Source organism: Pleurodeles waltl, chromosome 8 (assembly GCF_031143425.1).
Source record: "Pleurodeles waltl isolate 20211129_DDA chromosome 8, aPleWal1.hap1.20221129, whole genome shotgun sequence".
NCBI classification, from domain to species: Eukaryota; Metazoa; Chordata; class Amphibia; order Caudata; family Salamandridae; genus Pleurodeles; species Pleurodeles waltl.
Window position 1 is genome coordinate 69,040,432 of NC_090447.1, and position 14,652 is coordinate 69,055,083.

The 14,652-nt window shown below is 42.7% G+C and overlaps 1 protein-coding gene across 4 annotated transcripts in view; it reads left to right on the forward strand.

Moving 5' to 3' along the window:
• Nucleotides 1–5,168, forward strand: part of LOC138249706 (sodium-dependent proline transporter-like) — a 168,546-nt gene extending 163,378 nt beyond the window's left edge. For all 4 annotated transcript variants that reach the window (XM_069203707.1, XM_069203706.1, XM_069203705.1 and 1 more), the window contains exons 14-15: nucleotides 2,013–2,186; nucleotides 3,950–5,168. In XM_069203707.1, the coding sequence (XP_069059808.1) occupies nucleotides 2,013–2,186; nucleotides 3,950–4,105 (330 nt within the window). In that variant the 3' untranslated portion in view covers nucleotides 4,106–5,168. The remainder of the gene's footprint in view (nucleotides 1–2,012; nucleotides 2,187–3,949) is intronic.
• The last annotated feature ends 9,484 nt before the right edge of the window (nucleotides 5,169–14,652 follow it).

Here is a 14,652-nt window from a genome sequence, read left to right on the forward strand (position 1 = left end):
GAAGTTAACAAAGTGTACTTTTTCCTTGATGCTATTCGTATTCCTTTAGCAAACAAAGAGCTCTCACCCCTTGTGATGGGGATGCAACTAACCTGGTTAGGAAGACATCTGGATTGAACACCTTCACCTCAAGTTCTCAAACTCTTAAAGTGTCAGAGCCCTGTGAGGTGTTGGAGACTTCAAGATAAACAAAACAAGGACCTCAAGATAAGCAAAACAAATCAGTGGTCTTAATGTCAAGTATGACACCATGCCATCAGTCAGCTCTGAAAATTAGATCATATTTGATGATTTTGAAGGCAATCTGGTACCCTCATAATGGCACCCTTTATGTCAACAAAATTACTAACCCTTAGACCCAGCCCAGCTCATCTTTTAAAAAGTACTTTTGGGAGACTGTTGAGTCCTTAAAAGGACGATGTTCGTACATTTCTGTATTTGATGTGTGAGTGTTATAAATTCAAGTCTGCCTGGATCAGATTGTAAAGAAAAAACCTCACCTGGACGATCTGCTCATGCATCCATTTTAGAATGTCTTGAGTTCTCCAAGGAACATAAATTCAGACTAATACATAACTTAAGAATAAGCCTGAAGAATTGACACAAATACAAGATCTCAAGGTTTGGACAGATACCAAGTTTAAAATACAAAATAATGTACCCTCTGCCTCCCCTTCCCCGCAAACGATCTTACCTTGAATACCAAGTACCTCCTGAGGCTAATACGAGTCTAGAAGAGGAAGCATAGCTCTTGCAAAGAGGAGGCGTGAATCACAGCATTGGGGAAAATATCAGGCAAAACTGTTACTGTGTACGCTGCATCAGCATCCTGGATCTTCACCTGGAGTTGGAACTGAGGAGAATCTAAAGAGATGAAGAGGGAAGGCTATTTCTTTTTAAGAGTCATGCAAGTGAGGTGTGTTGTAGTTTTGAAAGTTGGTCTGTACCAGAGAAGCCGAGTGGAAGGATAGCAAAGCTTTGTTACAGGGTATTTCACAGCCAAAAGAGAATATTCAGGTCTCGCCAAGTTGCTTAGTCCATGTTCCATATGAAATGTCATCTTCTTCAATGAACACTTGGCTGTTTTTCATTTAATTTGAGCACAGTGTGCATCTCCCACTGGATGACTACTGTAGCTGGCAGAAAAACAATAAAAACCTATTTAAAACAAGAAGGTCCCAATGAGGGTGACTAGGCCAGGCCTAACATGACTACCATACTGAGGTTGCCCTTGTTTTAAAAGAGAATTCACTGAAGTAAGAAAATTGTTAAGGAAATGTATAATGTTATAAGAAAGATGCAGAACTAAATACTCATAGGTCTTTTTACCAGTGTTTAATCTTGGAGAAGTGGGAAGGAGACAGGAGGGAATTCAAACATTTGGATGTGATGTGAATAGTGTTGATGAAAAGTCTGACAGACAGGAGACATGATATCCCGGGAGTGAGTCTTGTTAGACTGTTCTTCTCTATGATCCTTGTGAAAAACGCATTTTTATTGAAATGCGGAAAAACAACAAGAAATTAATATATATATATATATATATATATATATATATATATATATATATATATATATATATATATAAATAATAATGCATGGAATAGGCTGATAAATGTCTCACACTACTCTTCGGCAGCTGAAAAAGACTTTACAGAATACTTTCTGTAACTGATGGATAGGCTTGCCTTGTGCAGCTCCCTTTGCCTCCCACCATCTGATGACCCTGCTCTTCCCCACTCCTGTGTCGGTGACATAGATTGTGGTCTAGCATAGACTGTGATTTTGAAGAAGTGGTGTCTGTGCTTCCAGCAAGATGACTCTGAATTTAAACCCCTTCATGAAAGACAAGACAGAGTGGGCTCGGTCTGTTATGCTTATGGTTATCCGGTTGCACATCTATCTGTTGTGATACCATTATTGAACTAACAAAAGAAGTGCACAACTAGGAATGTATGCCAGGTGCTGAGACCATATATTTGACATCAAGATCTTGTTATTTTTTTTCACAGTTCATTCTCTTCTATATCTTCATGGAGATGTACAACACACCTCTGCACTATGGTTCGTACGAGTATCCGCGCTGGGGCAAAGCCCTGGGCATCTGCATGGGGGCGCTCTGCTGCATACAGATTCCCATCTGGGCGGGAGTGGCCATCTTTAAGGAAACTGGGACCCTGACGGATGTAAGTACAATATTTCTTCAGGAGCTTCTGACACACTAGTGAATGAAAAGTAGAAGACTGCCACTGTCAGAGCTAAGCTTCTTAGGCTGCAGGGCGTCACTCTAACTCTCCGCTACTGCTGGACATCGTTAGTGTCCCATCTCTCCTTCCATCCCTCAGGTGACAGACTCAGGCTGGCTTGCAGTCAGTTGTAAATGAACATTCAACACATTTGTTTATGCATGTGGTTGATGCACCATTGCACCATCCTGGAGCACTTGTTGAATCCTGATTCCTACTTTCACTACAAGAGTCTTTGATCATGAGATATGGCAGAACTTCTGGTGAAACTAGCTCCATCTGGGCCAATCTGATAACCTCTTAGGAAATCTCTGTCTTTCCTACTGTCCCTGAGCTTGATTACCTTGGTGTGTGAATGTCTGGATTAAAAGAAACCTGTTTAATCTCGTCATGAGATCTTTTCTAACCAGAATTGATTTATCCTTCCCTTATCCTCCTGTTCATTGCATTAGCTACTATACAAGTCTTAAATGTGTGATCCCTGCAAACCTAGATAAATGCTTTACTGTTGTTAGATTAGTATTCTTTGACGGTAGCTTTACTTCAGGAGCTTTAAATTCTAGGGCGAATCTAACCGATGATGTGGCTCTGTACTTCTACAGGTCTCTCTGAGGTTCTGCCAACAAATTTGGCTAGAAAATCGTGCAGTTACTTATCTTTGACTCAGTTTACTGTTGGCACCTTGGACGGCTGAAAGTGTTATGGCCTGCCTGTTCAAGAGCTGGTTACTTTACAGGCCAGCCCACACATTTCAGCCTGTGACTGTTTTAGAAATTAAACTATCTTGCTAGCCTGGTGGACTTCTACATTCTTCCAATAGTTCTCTGCAAACTTCCCTGAAATGTTGCTCTTCTACTTTAGGAGGAACTGTGTGGTTGGTGGGTGGGGGAGACCTCAGATCCACAGACCACATCCACAGCTAACTTCACTTGTACTCTGTACTGCTCCTTAGGGGATCTTCAGAGGTCGCAAGAAGAGCTGGTGACAGTACTGCCGGAGGGCTCATTCTCTGTATCACCTGCTGCGCCCACATGTGAATGTGCCTGGACGACCAGTGCTTCAAAGCACTGGTGTTTTGCAACATGAAGAAAAACTTGGCTTCTACCTCTACTCTGCAGAGTCTTTTAAATAATTTAATAAGGCAGCACCTTTTCTCTATTAGCATAGGAGTAGCAATTGCTATACATATTAAAGATTGTGCCAAAACAGGGCAAATTACTTAGTCACTTTTTTAGCTTGGTGTGGATGGCACTGGGCTTATTCTACATGTGGAAAAAAATACTAAAAAACAGACATTTGAGGTGAGCAGATTTAGAGAGTCTGTAGTACTATAGATGTGTTCCATGTAAAGGAGCAGCTCTCCACCTAATTACTGGAAGTACCCCAGGTTCCCACCTTGTGATTTGTAGCACTCTAAGCTTGCAAGAGCAAACCTGTCAGTAAATGAAGAGAAATAGAAATAACACCTGTTTGGGATGTCTGTGAATGCCTCTATTTCTATTCTGTGAACTATCCTAACGTTGATAATTTTTTCCCCAAAACTGATATTTTGCTGTTATTTGGTGTTACTGCACCAAATGTAGTGTCTCGCTGTACTGGTTTTCTTGCCAAATGCTGCAAGAACACATTGACACTAACTGCTGGCCTTGGGTACAATATGAATAGATGTATTTATAATTTATTTCTTCTACTTTTTTCCTCAGAGGTTCAAGAAGTCCATTCGCCCTTTGAACTCTTGGCGCTCGGCCAGTGGCCAGCGAGGGGAATCCAGTGGGGTCATTGATGTGCCCTACACAGTGAACTTGACGGACCAAGACTTCAACAACCCTGATTGGCAGACAGGTAGCAGTGAAGCGTGACCTTTAAACCTTCATCGTATGGACCAGTGCCAGGGGTGTTGCCAATTGACGGATGGACTTTTTTTTAATGGCAACACACCATGAAATCCTGAGTTAAAACCCACTGAAACCTGGTATCGGCTGCAATAAGGGAGGAATGACCATACCAGGAATTGTCAGAAAAGTAACAATCCTCTCCTACGAGTAGATGCCACGCATCATTCAGCTGCCAGGTTGGTTACCTGAGGAATGGTTTGGTACTTGGATCAGAACAATCCTGTGATATTGCTGCACATAGCTTGACTACCTTTATTGCTGTTGAAAGGATGAGTGAACCAGGAAGTGTCGGGACTGAAAAAAATTCAGTACTCTTGCTGGACATCACTTGGCGGCCATGTTTGATATTGTAAGGCTGTTCCAACCAGGAACTTTCAGAACCGGAACAGTCCCATAAGGCTGCTGCACAACAGTGTGTTTATTACTGCACTGACTACAATCTAAATTTCCACCTCCTGCAAAGTTGTGGATGAGTGCCATAGGTATTTCTTGAGCTAAGTGAAAGTGCACAGCACAGACATATGTTTTATTGGTAAAAGACTATACTCTTTGAAGCTTAGCAGATCCATTTAGCATTTTCTGCCAACTACTTCTTCATTATCTTTCTGATGGTGCTTTCCTGATATGAGGACCTCTTACACTCCGTCTGTGGCACGCTATGCAAAGCAATAGTACTTTTTACTCTTGTGTAAAGTGCCTACAATCTGAACTTGTCTTAGAGGATTTTGTTATTTAAAGATTTTGCAGACTATCAAGTCTTTGGAAGGCATGTGTTATTGTACAATTTCCAGTCTGCCCTCAGTCTGGCTGAAAGCTGCAGGGGAAGGCTCTGTTCGATGTCTGTAGCATTCCAAAAGACCCTCTTCCATTTGACGTCTGAGGAAATACTTACAGGCCATCAGGCCTTTAAAAGTGTAGAGGACGCTTTATGTGGGTATGCGGGTACTGCTAAATGAGCACATAGTTCTTATTTTAAAAAGTTAGACTACTTGTGATATAAAGGGAGCAAGCCTCAAAATATGATGAACATGTGTCCGAACTTGATGCTTTGTTGAAGTAAGATGTTGGTATCCATGTATCATGTGTTGTTTCACATCATTCTTATCACAGTCCTCACCAGGTGGGTTCCAAACCCCCTTCAAACAAGTCTCATGGTGACTGAGCAAGGCAGCTCCTGCTGAGGAAATGTTTGACTTGACCTTGGTGAGATGCACATGAAAAGCTGCAAGACAGAGTTCACCCCCACTCACTCTGGGAGCAGGTGTGGTCCCGTTTGTGCAGATGTTCTTCATGCTCACTGCCATTGTATCTATGACCTGCACTTGGGTCAGAGGAGACAGCTGAAAGTCACTCAGAGATTGCTTCACTACTAGTGTGTAACCAAAAACAACACTTTTATGTTTTTTAGGAGGAGGACCATTTCCATCTCAATCTATATTTTCAATTAGTAGCTCGCGGCCTGCTCAATTGTTAATTGAAACTATTTTTGATAGCCAAGAATTGATAGATGGAAATGCTAGCATACATTATAGGTGCTGGGAATTCATCTTTCTATCTGTATATTGTTGTTTTTCTGCACATTTACAATGTGGATCAACCATATGCAAACCAACCTTGGTCACGCCTCAAAAGGATTGGTCTAGTCCAACCTGCTCAGCTTTGTCTCCTCTGGATAGAGGGCAAAAAAACCACCCAACAGAGCTCAAACGGAACTGGAAACACAGTGTGGGGGGGTTTGGGGGAGGAGGGATGTGTTCTGTGGCAAAGTCCCAGTGGTCACGACTGACTCCAATACCGAGGGCCTGATTTAGAACTCGTGGATGGGTTACTCCATCACAACGGTGACAGGTATCCCGTCCGCCGAAGTCGAGATCCCATAGAAGATAATGGGATTTAGGTGGAGTAACCCATTCGCCAAGTTCTAAATCAGGACCTTAGATCTGTTCATTTTTTTCCTGTTGAAGTGAGCCTTCTTAAGTTGGAATCATAGGTCCGAGATGTCCAGTTAGGCACGTAAGTACCGAACAGCTCTTAAGTTGTGTGTTTGCATTGAAACTGAACTTGATGTAGCATTTTGGATTGGATTGCTGCGTGCAGATACTGGAGACACATAGTTAGTTTTAGGGTCTCTGTCTGAACTTGGAGGAGTCTCTTATTGGCCTTTCAAACCCCTCGCCTAAATTTCTCGGCAGAGGATGGCCCTTCACTCAACTCTCCTGGCGATGTAAATAATGACCCCCAAATCTTCCTGGCAATAAAAAAAGTAATGCAAATAAATGCATCTGGTTCAAAGTAGTTAGGGTCTTGCCCATAGACTTCCAGAAATAACTTATTTTGCCAGTGTAAAAACTTGTCAACAGTTTTCTTTTTTTCCTTAACATAGAATCCTAGACAGCTGGCTGGCCTGGTGCTGGGTGCAGTTCTCTGCTGCAGTCTGTCTCCTGACCTCTCGCTGCTCGCTTTCACTGATGCTCTGGGTCTTGTCAGTTGACCTCAGGTTCTACCTTTCTTCTTACAGTTATGCCTTCCTGGCACCTGCATTTTTTGTTTTTAGTTCTTATGTGCACAAAGCGCTTCTCTGCTGCCCTGACTCTGGTACCGCTTCACAATGATTGCTGAGGACAACCAGCTGTAGAGTTGGTGAGTCAAAAGGATGAAATACCTCCAACCAGCAGCTCCATCAATGGTTTTGCCAAGAGAACCAAAAGACCAACATTATATTACATGACCTAATCCTGATTATTGCACCACCGAAGCATCTATTCCATCCAAAATACCTCAAATGTAATTTACTGATGTTTTGCAGTTTTAATCCATACTTATTAATATGTTTTCACCGAGCATTCTACTTCTGCCATGTTAATTATTTACACTTTTTGTTCACTTTGAAATCCAGTGGCATGACTGAAAAGTATCTGGCACAGGGTTTTTATCCACATGACTGTGTGGATGTGCAGTGTCCCACTGACTACGCATGGAGAGTGACATTACGTATCCTTTACCACCTCACTGACATCGCATTGAACCCTTGTCCCACTTCCAGGCGCTTTACAGCCTCCTGTTTGTTGCTGAGGGGCAGTGATCGGAGATCACAGAGTTATACTGGTTCTTAAAGCCTTATTTACCTGCTTTTCTGCCCCAACCTTAGTGACCCCCTAGAGCCCTGATTAGCCTGGGCCCTGCCAAATCTACCAAAGCACAGGCCAAGGCTTCCGAACATCTGGCCCTTCATAATTGAGGTCAATGCAACAACGCTGTGTTGGTGCTTCCAAATCTATTCCTGCTCTAATGTCTCAGATACTAAACAATGATCATCATTATTCTGAATACCCTTTCTCGTACCAATACTTACTAAAAGATTTGCCCCGCCTCCGATCCAGACACCACGTGACCCAAAATTATCACAATAAAAGTTTTAAAAACTGCGACCATTCACTGCCCCTCCACTTGCCTGGGAAAGTAAATGGGGAGGGAACTCCCCACAGTTCCTGACAGTCCAGAGCATTTAGGAAGTACAGGTAGGAGAAAAGGCAGTTCCAATTAATGAAGTTTATGGGTTAGTAATCTAGACATTACCTCCTCAACCCCTTTCTTCTACTATTGCATACTAAATGAGGTTATACACAGAGGCAATAGCAACCGAATACTTAGAAATACGCAGCTACATGGTAATGCATTTCAACAATTAAAAAGTAATCAATTTTCTGCAATATACAAGGAGAAATCATTAATTTGGAAAATAGCTGCTGTCAAAACACTGGATCCACATCGAATGTCTGTCTCCTACATCTAACCTTTAATGAGTAATATAGGCAGAAGATATGGCTGCTTGACATATATCTGGAAGAGAGGCCCACGTGCTTCTTTCCAGGATGCAGCCGTCCCCAGGTAAGATTGATCATCCAGTTTTCCCAGAAGAGCATAATTCAGAGAAACAAAGGCCATATAAGTCAACTCTTTAACCTATCCACTTAAGCTTGCAGTAAATGCCTTACAGCCCTAACAAAAATGCACAAATGGACAATGACTCTCTTTCATACAATCTTTAATCTTGAGATCTTATCAGATAGATTTTGACTGCTCTGAGAATATCCAGTTTATGCTGAGATTCCTCTTCAGGTGATGTAGGAGTTGGAAAGAAATGACAGAGTTATTTCCTGTTCCTGAGGGAACATAGACATCTTTGTAGGACATAATCCTGAACCTAATCTTAGAACCAGTCTCTGAAAATAATCTAGAATATAGCGGTCTGACTGATAGAGAACCTTGGGCCAGATGTACAAAGCCTTTTGCATGTCGCAACCTGCGAAAAACGCAGTTTGCGGCATGCAAAAGGCCGAACGCGATGCTCATCCCCAAATTGCGAGTCGGTACTGACTCGCAATTTGGGAATGCGACTCGCAAATAGGAAGGAGTGTTCCCTTCCTATTTGCGACCGCATCGCCATTCAGAGTTGCTTTGTGACCGCGAATGCGGTCGCAAACCAACTCGCAGTTACCACCAGTGTCACACTGGTGGTAACTCATTCGCAAAAGGGAAGGGGTCCCCATGGGACCACTTCCCCTTTGTGAATGCCGAAAAAAATATTTTTTCAGAGCAGGCAGTGGTCCTATGGACCACTGCCTACTCTGGAAAAAAACCGAAACCAAATGGTTTCGGTTTAGTTTTCATTTTGCAGCTTGTTTTCCTTTAAGGAAAACGGGCTGCAAAATGAAAAAAAAACTGCTTTATTTAAAAAGCAGTCACAGACATGGAGGTCTGCTTACTACAGCAGGCCACCATCCCTGTGAGTGCAGGGACTCGCTATGGGGTCGCAAACTGCGACCCACCTCATGAATATTGATGAGGTGGGTCTTTGCGACCCCATAGCGAGTCGCAGAAGGTGTCTGAGACACCTTTCTGCATCCACTTTTGCGAGCTGCAAATTGCGAGTCGGTCAGACTCGCAAAATTGGAGTTTACTACATCTGGCCCCTTGTCCTCTAGTCTATGTGCTGATGTTATGGTGGCAACCAAAAAACACTTTACATGTTAGGAGCTTAATGTCATCTTCAGAAAGAGGCTCGAAGGGAGGCGATTGTAATATCCTTAGAACAAAAGAAAGGTTTCATAAGGGAACTGTAATTTTCACATTCATGGAAGCCTTAGCTGGATCAGTCTTTTCCAGTCTTCTGGCTGCAGAGGATTTTGCTCAAGAACAGTGACTATTTACACAGTTAACTGAGTTCACCATGGATTGAAAACTCATCGCTCGATCTAAATATGCGCACTTGCAAGTCAGATTGGGTTTTTTCTTTGTTTTCAACCACACTCTTCCTCACTTAGTTATTTTATTCATGGTTTGTATTTTTCCCCATAGGCTTTCATTGAGTTTTGTAAGAGCTCTTGTCAAAGGTTGTTGCCATTGATTTTCACCGGAGTCCTTACATTTCTCTCAATTTTTCCTTTATCATTTTTCATTGGATTTGTTTGTTATTAGTAGGTCGTACATTTCACTGCATTGTTTAACTAACTCTCTTTGAATCTCACATTATCTACCCTCCGGCTGTTTGTGCAGTTAGCACCACCCATGCCTCCCTGTCCACGCCCGGAGAGCATATCTTCCACTTTGGACCACAGCCTAAGTGATGAAACTCTGTGAACATCTTTGTTTTACTCTGGGAAAATTCTCTGGGCATATTATTTTGGAGATTCAAACAAAAGAACATACAAAATGCATGTACCCCCCCCTCTCCTCAACTTGCCAGCTGCATACCACATTGGTGTAGTTCACATTCTATTTGAGTTCCACTACGGGCAAGATTTTATTTTTCTACAGAAAAGATGCGCTGATAGGAATTGAGACCACAGGACAGTGTTTTGCATGAAATACGGTAGGAAGTTTCAAATACCCGGCTTTAGAAAGTCATACTGTAGTAAATACTGAATTGTGTTTATCGCACCTTAATTTACTGATTTGGCTTGTGGATCTTGGTTAGTCAAGTATATCAAACATATACTGTATCATGGTTTCTTTAACCCATCTTTGTAGATGCTTTCAATATTGATAGCTTTTATTTTGTTTTTTACTCTTGAAGCCTTGAGAAAGCACTCTGTGATAATGAAATACGTGTTAGGGGTGATTCGGGATACCTAGTATTTGGATTTGTACTATATGATAGAGATGGATTTATATTGAGGGTCATATTTATCAGAAGAGTTGCGTCGCTCTTGCACCACGCAATGTTGTGCGAGAGCGACGCAACTCTTAAGCAAGGTGGCCTTGCCTGGCTTGATAAATCTAGAGTAATGCACACAGTACAAATCATTGTGTTACTCTGCCCTGGGAAGGCGTTCCATGGGTGGAGCGTGGGTGTTCTCGCGTATCGGCCCATTAATTTTTGGCGCATTCCCAGATTTACCATTACTGGTAGACCTGGGAATGTGTCAAAAACCTACACCTTACCACGTGAACGTGTAACGTGGACCAGTGGTTTGAAAGAACCCATCTGCCTTTTACTTCTGCGTTATTCAGAGTGCAGATATGGGTTCATGTCTGCACTCTGAAAAGCAAATTAAATGTAACAGAGTGTTCTGTCCTGGTGTGCACCCGGTGTGTCTAGGTAAAGGGGTGGCCTATGTGTAATACAGCTCCAGGTGACAGAATGTGTCTCATGCTTGCTGCAGGGACACCAATTGCTCTTACCATCTTTTATTTGTCCTTTGCAGCAGGAAGGGTCATTAGGTTCACAAGAAAGAGAGCTCAGCACCAGCAGATGGAAACTGCAGGAGCTCACTGTGGTTTGTCAGCGTTGAAAAAGTTATGGCCATTGGATGATAAGTGGAGCAAGACGGCGAGAACCCATATTTGTTTTGAAGATGTAGGCACTTTCCGCTTCGTGTTTTAGTAAAAAAAAAAAAAAAAAAAAAAACACACACGCTCCAGAGTTCTTTAGTTGTTCATATTTTACCTCCTGGAGATACCCATTACCACCTAAGAAACGTTGCAGATGGTATTTTTCATAGTGGAATTCCTACAACCTAGGCAGGAATAAATGTCTTTCTTCATCAGGATGCACCCAGGAACATGGGTGGAAGCACCAATAGTCTTTCCAAATGCACTATTGTCTAGTGGAGCCCCAGACTTCTCAATTATCCACATGACGCACAGCTACCACAGTCCAAAAGACCTGTGAGTACTTGAGCATCCTGCATATGTGTGCTGGGGCAAGACAAACACATAACACCCAACAGCAGCATGTTGACCAACTCTAGAATTTATACATGAACTGAAAATACACACAGGCGCATTTTTATGCAAATGTGGGCCAGGGCAACATAGCAAGCCACCTTGATGCATGCACTGCGTCACTAGGAAAGGGCAGGAATATACCGTATTTAAGACATGGCGAATTCCTGTTCTTTCCTCCTGCACTGACGCACAATGAGCTGCTTAGCACCAACGCAGGCACCCTTGCACCATGGTGCCAGCATCTTGTGTTGCATGCAGGATTGCTTCTGTGCAGGAGAGGAGACCTTCCTGCACAAAAACAATCCTGGGAGGCGTATTCCTATTTGTGCTGCAGAACGCAGCACACATAAAAAGAGGAAGAAACAAGGAGAAATAATGATATTTCTCCTAGTTGCACCTCCCCTGCGGAGGAATAAGATTTTGCCACATTCTCAGGTTTACAAGTTCTTGTAAATCTGGGAATGCGTCAAAATCCATGGGAGTTGCGTGGGAGCACCCACGCAATGTTCATGGAATCCCTTATCAAGGCAGAGTAAGGCAACGCAGCGATTTGCGCTGCAATACTTTACTCCATATTTTTGGGCGCCACTCACAGTGGCTTTGCGTGGCTTAAAAAATATGACTTAAGTTTGCATCACACATGTACCACATTGCGTGGTACAAGCATGACGCAACCCTCATAAATATGTCCCACAATTTCTTTCATTTACATGAATTTCACACGAATTATACCTTTCTACATGAAATGAGGCATTCACAAGATTTACTGCAGTAACTGATGCACTATGTTAAACATTCAACATATCATAGTTACATGACCTTTTATCTTGTTGGAGCCAAAATAATTTTCATGGGCCTGGTCTTGTGATGTCCTACAACAGCTGTTAATGCTCCAAAACTTAAGATACTGATCAGAACCAAAGGTTCACAGAGGATCTGCCTACAACACTGTGAAGGACCAAGAGACTGATTTTACAGCACAACTTTGAAGGCGTGGCAGAATCCCAGAGCGTGGGTGCGGGGACATTATAGGGGTCCCACAGGAGTTGCACAATCCCAAAAAGTAATATTTAACTGTCCCTGGCAATTGCTAACTTAAAGTCTCTGACGACAGCACTAGGATAGGTTAAATAATTACAGGAATACAAGGAAACACTTTGATGTGACGCTGCGGAAGGAATTTACACGAAAAACTGCAAACAGAAATCTTTGGGCAGATGTTATCTACATCTGGCTTGAAGATGATCTCAGCTGGAGAGCCAAGGACATAGGTAAAGCACTATGTTCCCCCTGAGCACAGAAGAGGTAGGTGTATAGGCTGTTTAAAGTAATACACACCATAAAATGTATTTATTTATATTTTCTTAATAACAATAAACATGTTATCTCTTCTATAAAGCCAGTACCAGCACTTGGACATTATATTTATTGAGAACAGATACATGTGCCACCTTAGGTAGACTTTCCATGCAACACCGTCCTACGAGAGTAAGCCTCGACTCTTGACTTGGACATGAGGGGTCAGATTAACCAATGCTGTGTGCAGGTTCGAGTAATTTTTTTAACGCAAACACGACGCAAAGTGTTATGATGGGATTTACTATCCCACCTAAATCAGGATTTGCATTGGATAGTTTTCCAATTCAAACAAAATTGCACAATGCAATGCTTTGTGTCACACTGTGTCCAGGGGGCGTGCCATGTGTGGTTCATGGGCATTTCTGTGCAACTACCCATAGGTTTTGATGCAAATCTAAATCTACAAACAATTGTACACTACGATTTGCACCAAAGTCCTAGCCCTCCTCAAGGCAGGTGCAGCAAGGAGACAGGTTTTAATTTCCCCTCGTGTTTCCCACTTTGGATGCATGCTGCTTTGTACAGCACACATGCAAAGTAGGAAAAGTGTTAAAGGCTATTTTCTGTACAGGAAGTGTTTCCTTCTAGTACACAAATAACTAACCCTTATTCAACGCACACACCCTTGCTCAATGTTGTGTGCATTGACACGTGGCAGCCAAAAGTGCACCAGCGCAGGGAGGGGGCAAACAATGCAACATCTGGGTTGCTATGGCGCTGTTCTGCTCGCTCCCTTTCATGCAACGCAGTGTTAGTTACAGTTCTTCATCGCATTGCTTTTTAGTAAATCTGGGCCCTAGTCCAAAGAGAAGGCTCTTGGCAATTCAGTGAGCGTGCAGCAGTTCCTGCATTTCCAAGGGCAGTGGCAGCCTGTTCTATAGATTGCTTAACTGCCCTTAAGTCACACAAGCTCCAGAAATTGGTTTGGCAGTCACCAAATGCTCCCCAAAACCTCTGTTTTCTCGCAAGGGTCTGGGCCTGCTTCCGTTAACAAGGGCTTCATATTACCTGCTCTGTTGAGGCCTGGGATTGCGCCATGCTGGATATGGAGCGGAATAGCACCACCTTTGCATAATTTCAGATTTTCACCGTCAACCTCTCCAGAACCCAACTAGTTAGTGTTTTGACAAGAACCCACTGAATGTTCTAATTATGCAAACTCATTTAATATTCTGACCAATCAGCTGCACTCTGCTGCTCATGCGCACTTCACGTGGACAAGAACTATTAGCCAAATATCTGCAGGGAGGACACCTCCTTCATAGCCAGGACAGCATGTCTTCCTACAGCATCTGATGTTCATGACCATGAGTGACGTCATTAGCATCAACGTCACTTCTGTTAACACAAGTGCGGCCTTCTCAGTGGATATTAACCGCTGACATCACCCTTGATACCTACTGATCATGATCAGCCATAAGAAGTCACAGCATTGATCGTTGTGGCTGCAACAGCTGTAAAATGCTGCTTCAGTCTCACAAAGATAGTGTTTGACCAGCAGAGAAGAGCAGACATGCATCTAGGTGAGAAGAAACAGCTGGAGAGGAAAATGTCCACTTCAAAGAACTAGGGACTTGAGACAATTATATCTCCACTTTTACACACTTGAACAATAAACTGTTCTTGGAGAACTTGGGGCCAACTCACTTTAAGTGACATGCTTATCAATCAGCACATTTTGGAAGTGTTTCAAAGAGTTGGTATTGAAAACCATAGCTTCAAATAAAAATAAATGAAATCTATCAATATACGGATTTATGGTTGGGAAACAGAAGAGGGACAGTGTAGGCACTATTCTGCTTCTTACATCACTCTAGCTACATAAATGACAACAGCAGACAAATCCGTGAGAAGCCAGGGACCCCTGTGCTCTTCCAAGCCAGAGAGCATCCTGTAGAAAGAATGTACTAACAGGATTAGAT